The following is an 8,507-nucleotide window of genomic DNA, read 5'->3' as shown; positions in this document are numbered from 1 at the left end:
GCTAGCCGCGGGGCCGGGCCGGATGGCGGGCGGCGCGGGCTGGGCAGGCGCCCCCGCGGCTCTGCTGCGCTCGGTGCGCCGCCTGCGCGAGGTGTTCGAGGTGTGCGGCCGCGACCCCGACGGCTTCCTGCGCGTGGAGCGCGTCGCGGCGCTCGGACTGCGCTTCGGCCAAGGCGAGGAGGTAAGGGCCCGCGGCGGGGGCGTCCGCGCTCCAATCCCCCACCCCGGCTTTCCCGCCGTTTCACCGGCCCGCTCTCGGCCGAGCCCCCGGGCATCCCCGCCCTGTCGGACCCTCGCTTTCCACCATTAGCGCCGGCGCTGCGAGAGTCACGCATCACGCCCGGGGTGGGGGCTTCTCTGCCTATCTTCCCTACCCCGGGCCCTTGCGGGCCCTTCTGACCGCTCTGCAGCCCACTCGGGGTTTGGGGGGTGGGGGGAAGGAGCCGTCAGATCCTGGTCCCGGGACCCCCGCCCCTTCCTACCCTGCGGAGACCGAGACGCAGAGGTCTGTGTGCGGGAATGCCAGGACGCCGTGCGGGGTGGGGTGGGGGAGGGAGGCACGCGCCCCACTGGGCCTGGCCGAGGGAGCGAGAGGACAACTAGGGGCGCTCTGCTGTCTCGGCTCCTTGACTGCACCCAGCCGACCTAGAACACAGCGGGAGGTGTCTGCTTGCGACCTTCCTGGATTCTCGGCCCAGCGCCCGATGACCCCCCATGCGGGCTCCCATGGGCAGGCCTGGCTGGCAGCTGGCTGTGTCGGCTGCGGCAGACCTCCCAGAGCCAAGCTGGGGAGCGGCAGCTGAGCAGTATTTGCAGCAAGGGGTGGGGGGTGGGGAGGGCGGGCCGCGTCGATTTAGGGAAAGTAGGAACGGTGTTGGTTGTTAGCAGAGCTGGGATCGGAGGGTGGGTGCTGCCAGTGGGGTGGGCAGAGACAGGTGTACTCTCATGCCATGGGCACAGGGACAGGTGGCTATGTCTGGGGGAGGGGGTACGGCAAGGCACCCACCTGGCGGGAGAGCATCCCCACCCTTCTGCTACTGCCCACTCTGAAATCGTCAGGAGACGAAGCCCTGAGTAGTGAGTTTCCAAGGCCACCTGAGGCCTCAGGCTCTGCATGGGCACTGGCTGGCATTCTGTTCTGGGGACAGCTGGGGCCTAGCATTTCAGAACATAAGAGAAGCCAAGGCATGCCTGGGTTGGATCCATGCTTCCCTGTCACCTGGCAAGGGGGAGATGATAGGTAATCATCTCTGCATGGCCGTTGGGCATGGCTGGGACCTGGGAGTCCCTGAGAGCAGTAAGTGAAAGAGGGTGAGGCAAGTGTCAAGTTCGAGGACTCAGGTACCGCATCCCAGGAGGCTCACTGCTACAGCCCCTTTGGAGCCCACCCTCTCCCTCTGCTGGGATTGGTTCAGGACCGTTTCCTGCAGCCAGCCGGTCCTTCTTCCCAAAGGCTGGTCAAGCCCCTCCCCTCATCGAGGCAGGCTGAGCAGAGCCCAAGCCTGGGGAGAGCCCCAGTCCTTCCTCTCAGGACACAGGCTGCAGGGGAGAAGTCTGGCTCTGGCTGGAACTGGAGTTCCAGAACCGCAGTCTCACTGGTGGGAAGAGCTTCCCAGCAGGCTCTGGCAGGAGGCCACGTGGGCTCAGTGGTGAGCCCCTAACAAGCCCCAGCCTTATCCCTGATCTGGACAGCTCCTCTTCTTAGAGCTTCTTCCTCATACACACTGGAGCCAAACCTGCTTGTCACTTAGTCATCGTGGTTCTGGACGGGGACCCACGTGGGTCTCTCTTCTACGTGGCAGCCTTTAAATATTTGAAAACAGCGCTCCTGTCCCCTTCCCACTCACTTCCTACCATCCTCCCTTCTCCAGGCCAAACACCCCCTGTTCTTGAAGCCCCAGACCGTTTCCATACAATCTGGCAGGGACCAAACCTCTGGCTTCCAGCCCTGAAGCCACCATCGACTAATTGTGTGACGGAGTTCTCCTAGTAATGACATGGAGGGGCTGGACCAGGAGACTCCAGGACTGTGCCGGCCCCAACACGTCTCACGCACACAGGTGGCTCAGGGCGAGGTGCCTTTGGAGTGGTGCACTCATGTCGAGTTTCTGGCCACTGAAACCCCCGGGGATCTTTCTTACCAGCCTCTGCCAAGATTCCCCTCCATCCTGGAGGAGGGTCAGTGAGTTTTCTTTTTAAAGCATAATCTTATATCATTACAGAATCAGTTTATATGCTCTGCGGGAAGTTAGAAATATGGACAAGCAAGAATAAAATATGTTCCCATCTCCCAGGGAGCCTACCTGTGACACGTTGGTCACATCCTTCCAGAGCTGTTTCTATGCAGGGAGCCTACCTGTGACACCTTGGTCACATCCTTCCAGAGCTGTTTCTATGCTTATATGTAGATTTTCTCCATAAAATGAGGTCATGCTGTGCATACTGTCTTGTAACCTGATTTTTTTCCAGTAAATGATCAGCACTTTCCTGCTTCAATAAATTCTCATCTCATTTAACATGCACACCTTATCCAGATTTCTCTATTTGGCCCCAAAACATCAATCTTTGCTGTTTTGTTCAAACCAGTTTCCTCGCCAGAACTGTGCAATGCATCCGGTTATTCTGATCTCTTACTTTAATGCAATTCTTTTTTTTTTTTTTTTAATTTGAATAACCCTGACTTGTTGAAGAGATCAGGCCTGTTGTCTGTGTCAGTACTTTCTTAAATCTAAACCTGTAACTTGGACCTTATTCCTGTTAAATTTCATCTTGTTAATTTCCTCCCATTGTAACAGACAATAGAGAGAATTTACAATCCTACCTTTGTCACTCCGATGCTGTGCTGCCTTCAGGCTGGAGAAGTGGGTGCTTTATGTCTCAATCTGCCAGGCTGGTGTAAACCCAGGGCAGGACCACGGACAGAGCCTCGTAGGGGTGGTTCTGTTCACACTGTGTTACTGACCGAGACCCACAGAAATACATTTTTCAGCCCTGCTCGCTGCACACCAAATTCACACATGCACTGCAGAACAGGGATGTCATTTCCCCTTCAAAATGCTACGTTTTCTGGCAGTTTCTATCTCATTTGTTAAAAATCACATAGAGACCTTGATTTCCCACCCCGTACCCGCCGCCAGTGCTCTAGGGTGGAGAACTCTCATTCATTAGATACGGAATTCAGTGAATTTATCAGAGCTGATTATCCATATTTTATCAACTACACCCAGAATGCCAGGGACACCAGAATCAAATGCTTTGCAAAAATCAAAATATACTAGGTTGCAAAGTGTAAAACAAATATCCATGAGGCCACACTAATATCAATAAATGATTTAATATTAATAAATAAATACTAGGAGAGTCTCCCATACAGAACAAATTAATTTATGTAGATGATTCCCTACCAAGGAGGTGCAGCATAACCCCCCACCCTGTAAGCGTCAGGTATGCATATGACTACCTTCTAAAGAGGACACTGTGGAAAGGGGGGAAGGGCAGCTTTACGGTGGAGAAGCCTGGCACGACTGCCTCAGCCGGGTCACCAGGATCAACAACAGCGGTGATAGGTCACGTAGGTAGTATGTACCCTTCATACGATGTGATGGGAGAGGCACCTTACCACTGTGATCCCCCACCCAGACCCATCACCCCTGTCCAGTCATGAGAAAACATCACAAAAATCTCAGCAGAGGGACATTATTCTACAAAACACCTGCTTAGTGCTCCTCACCTTTGTCCAGGTCATCAAAACCAAGGGAAGTCTGAGAAACTGTCCTGGCCAAGTGACGCCTAAGGAGACGTGACAACTAAATGTAATGTGGTGTCCTGGGTGGGGTCCTGGAACAAGAAGAGGACATCAGGCAAAGACTAAGGAAGTCTGAATAAAGTACAGACTCCAGTTAATAATAATGTTATGGGGCTTCCCTGGTGGCGCAGTGGTTGAGAGTCCGCCTGCCGATGCAGGGGACACGGGTTCGTGCACCGGTCCGGGAAGATCCCACATGCCGCGGAGCGGCTGGGCCCGTGAGCCATGGCCGCTGAGCCTGTGCGTCCGGAGCCTGTGCTCCGCAACGGGAGAGGCCACACAGTGAGAGGCCCGCGTACCACAAAAAAAATAATAATAATGTTATGTATGTATCAGGTTGGCCTCCGATATTCCCCTAATTTATTGACTTGGGAATCATAGTAGAAAAGAGAAGACAAGGAAATTCGATGAAAACATGAGTCGTGTGTGAGAACACAGGTTGACGTTTCAAAGAACGTGAGGGCGCTGTCCCAGCCCTGAAAGTCTGTAATAAGTAGGAGCAAGACCACTGTGACGAGGACGAGAAATGATGGCCCAGGGCCCTGAACCCGTGTTGACCTCTGATAGCTTGCTGTTGTGTCTAACCTCTCTAGGGCTTTGTTTACTCATCCATAGAATGGGGGTGATAACAGTTCTCATTCCATAGCGTTATTGTGGGGCTTGAACACGTTAATACATGTAAAGTGTTCAGTATCGGGACGGGGTAGGCCCGCTCTCAGAATTGCTGCTGCTCTTACTATTGGTGTTTTTGGTAAACATTTGTGAGCATCTTTGAGAGGCTGTTCTAGGCTGGGGCGTTCTTGGGGGTTGAGGTCCAGATCTGCGAACAGTCCCTGGTGTTCTCGGCCCACCCTCCTTGTCAGCTCTGAGCTTCCAGCCCTCCCGCATCTGTGAGTGGAAGGCATTGGGAGCGCCAGAGATGTCTTGGGCCACATCCCTGGTAAATATATTCTTCTCCCTTTTCCAGTTTGAAAACCATCCTTCTTGCTAGAAGCATGGACTCAAAAGTAGTTGAGTGGTGTCTCTGCCATTTGTTAACCAGTACCCTCTCCTCTGAGCAGTGGCCAGTCCTTCCTGCTGGGAAGCGTGGTGGTAATTATTTGGGGGCAGTGACTCAGCTTTCGCCCACCTGGGACTAGTCTATAACGTCCCCGCTTCTTTGCAGGTAGGAAGCAACTGGGGCATCATGCCTCCTTGTTCATATTGAGCAGGAGATGAAATAAGGGGTCAGACTGGGCTCCCTTAGTCCCCAAGTCCCCTCTGGACGAAGGACTGCCGCAAGGGAGATGCTGGTGCTGGCTGGCTTCAGCCTGGGTGTCTGAACCGGCAAAGGGGTTGGGGTTCTAGGTGGGCCGAGACTTATCAGGAGACAGTCCTGGGGCTGCCAGGGGAGGGAGAGCCCTGAAGTAAAGCTGGGTCTGCTCAGGAGAGGAGGGGACAGGATGCTGGGGAAGAAGCAGTTGTATCCCTACATCTGTGGCTGGAGGTGGGAGGTGATAGGAGGAGGGACTTGAGGGGAGGGCGGGGCCAGATCAGGAAAGCCTCAGCCGTTCCCTGTGGCTGGTGGGAAGGTCCAGGCAGCAGGGTCAGAGGTGTGCTTGAGAACAGGGGCTGGATCCAGGAGGGGAATGTTACAGTTGGCCTGAGAGGAAGAGGGTCCTGACCTGGGCAGTGGCAGCGGGTGCAGAACCGACAGGGGTCCAAAAGGCCTGCAGAGCCCAACACGCCACTCCTGGAGGGAAGAATCTAAGGCTCTTTTGGAGAACAGGCCCCCTCTAAGTGCCCCACCCTAATGGGGACATGGTGGGGATGACAGAGCTGGCGAAACAGAAGGAAGGCCCAGGTTCTCCAAGCCTCGAAGGAAATGTCGGGGTGCCTGTGACCCATGAGTGGGGAGCAGGACGGGAGTGGGGCCCAGAAAGGGCCCTGTGTTTGTGCCTCACCCGGGTGCAGCTGGTGCCCCTGAGCTTGGAGGTCACTGTGGAAGCCAGGCTGAGGCTGCGGTCCCTCGCGAGGCACCAGGCTCCGGGGGCGGGCTGGGAGGGGCCAAGCCCCAGATAGGATGCCCAGTGCTCTTAGCGCACTTTGGCTGTGCTGGGAGGAGGGGCGTGAGAAGAGCGTCCAGGGAGACTGGTCCATCTTGTCAGGCAGTCTTGACACAGCCTGAATCCATGTGGCAAAACCTCTCTGGGCTATAGCTTCACTCCCAAGATACCGGGATGTAGAGCAGGAAGAAGCTCCAGGTCGTGGAGGGCTTGGTGGAGGGCGGTGTGGCCCGTGCCTCCCTTGTTGAGATCTGAATGGAGAAGTGGGGTAGAATCAGGCCTTCCAAATAGCAGGACACGCCCTCGGCCCGGTTGCGGTGGGTGGAGACTCTCAAAGCCCAGACAAGCCCCAGCATGGGTATCGGCCATTCACCCTGTGAAGAAGAACTTACCCCTTTTCCCAGGGGGATGGTGAAGGGTCACCAGGCTGGGCAGGCGGAGCGGCTGTCAGATCCAGCCTTGACTCTGAGGCCCGGGAGCTTTCCCCTGCACCTGGAAGAGAAGCAGAGGAGCGAAGAAGGAGAAGGGAGATGGGGAGGTGTGGGAGCGGGGCAGAGGGAGGAGTGCCTTCCCTGTGGCTGGCGGCTGAGGAGGCAGAGCCAGGAGGGAGGCTGCACCTCCGGATTCCCGCGCACGGGGAACCCAGGACCCTGCTGGGTGGTGGATGGGTGGCTGAGGACCCGCTCCTCCTTCCGTGGGCCAGGGCTCCACTGCCACAGCCTGAGGGGGCAGTGCGGATTGGGGGCTGACGCAGCCACCAAGTGCCTGGCGGGTCCCACCCAGGTGCCCCACCCCGAGCACCCGTGTCCACGGGTCCATTTGTAGGGGTTTGGGAGGGGGGCTCTGCCCCAGCCCTGGACTATGTGTGGGTGAGTCGGGGCTCGTAGGGTGGAGAGGGGCTGCTCCTTTGCCTTGTGCTGCAGCGATCCCTTTGGCCCACCCCACGGCCGTCCCCACCCCGGGGCCTAGAGCAGTCCCCCGAGGTGGAGCACAGAAGGGGAGGCTGACAGCTGGCTGCGGTGGACAGTTAGAGCTGGGTGAACCAGATCTGGGGTGGGATGGAGGGGAAATGCCCTCTGGCCTGGAAACAGTGAATGTCATGCCTGGGTGAACTGCTGTCCTCCCCCGACCTCACATGATTGGGTGAATGCCCTGAAATTTTTAGAGCAGCCTTAATGGAAATACCTTTTGCATTGGTGGTTGGTGGTTGTCTTAATACATGTTTCCAGGATTTTTGTTGTTGTTGTTGTTGGTACGCAGGCCTCTCACTGTTGTGGCCTCTCCCGTTGCGGAGCACAGGCTCCGGACGCGCAGGCTCAGCGGCCGTGGCTCACGGGCCCAGCCGCTCCGCGGCATGTGGGATGTGGGATCTTCCCGTACCGGGGCACGAACCTGCGTCCCCTGCATCGGCAGGCGGACTCTCAACCACTGCCCCACCAGGGAAGCCCTGTTTCCAGGATTTAAAAAGGTTTTTTTTCGATTAATATCTTGCATACCTACTCTATGCCAAAACTCTTCCAGGCTCTGGGAATCAGGAGTGGCCCGGAGCTTCCATGGGGGAGGGGCTGGAAAAGAAACTGACAAAAGGAACGACAATTACTGTTGGGTGGAGGAAGGTACAGGACTAGGAAGAAACAGAAAATACTGAGACAAAAAGATTTTTGCCCTTAGAATGACCACGGATGGCCTCTCTGTCATAGATGAACATTGAAGTAGGGCCTGGAATGAAGTGGGGGGCTGCGCCTTGCAGAGATCTGGGGGCAACTGATCCGGGCAGAGGCAGGAGGGGGCCTGGGGGTTAGAGGTATGGCAAGAGGACTTAAGGGAGAGGGCAGGGGCTGGGCAGGAAGACCAGTGGGGAGGCTGTCACTCCATGCAGGTGAGACTTGCTGGAGGCAGAGCAGGGGTGCAGCTGCGGAGACGTGGCTGGCTTTGGATAACTAGAGCCCATTGGAAGTGGGTGTGAAAGGAGAGAATTTGGAGAACTCAGAGGCTGCCATTTGCTGGATGGGGAAGACTGAGGCAGGAGGCAGGTTGGGCAAGGAGTCAAGGAGTTCCACGGTGGCCTGTGAAACCTGAGATGCACCTGGCGTCCCAGTGGGGCTGTGGAGCCGGCAGTGGACAGATCCCAGGAACGCGCCTCAGCCCTGCTCCTCCGGGCAGACCCTTGCCTCCTTCTACCCTGGCCCTTAGGTCTCCCTGCCCATGACAGAGAAATGAGGGAAGAACACAGAACCTGATAAGGTGGGATTCAGCCCCCTTTAAAAGCCAGGCTTGAGTTTGGGGGTCCAAGGACTCAGCTGGACTGGCTTGGGGCATCTCATCTTCCAGACCAGAGGCATCTTCTAGGCAAGATGCTACCCGTCTTGGGATGCTGACTGCCCGTCTGCCCAGCCTCTCAGTCTGAGAGCTGCCCTTGCCTCCTCCTCGCACAGAGTAAGAACTGGCTAGAGCCGTAATTCACTGCCTGAACGTGCTGCTGGTATGACCACTGGCCGTCTCCAGTGGATAGGTTGGAGCCACCCCCCCAGCTAGACTTGGGCTCTTTGCACCCTTCTGCCCCTCCCTGTCTCCTGCATTCCCAGCAGCTTCTGATTCTTGGAGGCCCCCCAGGAGCCATAGCTTAGGGCCACCAGTTCTTTGCAGACCACCACTCC

General features: G+C 56.6%; 1 protein-coding gene across 1 annotated transcript in view; it reads left to right on the top strand.

Moving 5' to 3' along the window:
* The window catches only part of RAB11FIP4 (RAB11 family interacting protein 4), a 117,949-nt gene continuing 109,442 nt past the window's right edge, over nt 1–8,507 (top strand). The window contains exon 1 of the mRNA XM_030862101.2: nt 1–181. Coding sequence (XP_030717961.1) covers nt 23–181 — 159 coding nt within the window. The 5' untranslated portion in view covers nt 1–22. The remainder of the gene's footprint in view (nt 182–8,507) is intronic.

This window comes from Globicephala melas, chromosome 20 (genome assembly GCF_963455315.2).
Source record: "Globicephala melas chromosome 20, mGloMel1.2, whole genome shotgun sequence".
NCBI classification, from domain to species: Eukaryota; Metazoa; Chordata; class Mammalia; order Artiodactyla; family Delphinidae; genus Globicephala; species Globicephala melas.
This window is presented reverse-complemented; position numbering and strand designations above follow the sequence as displayed.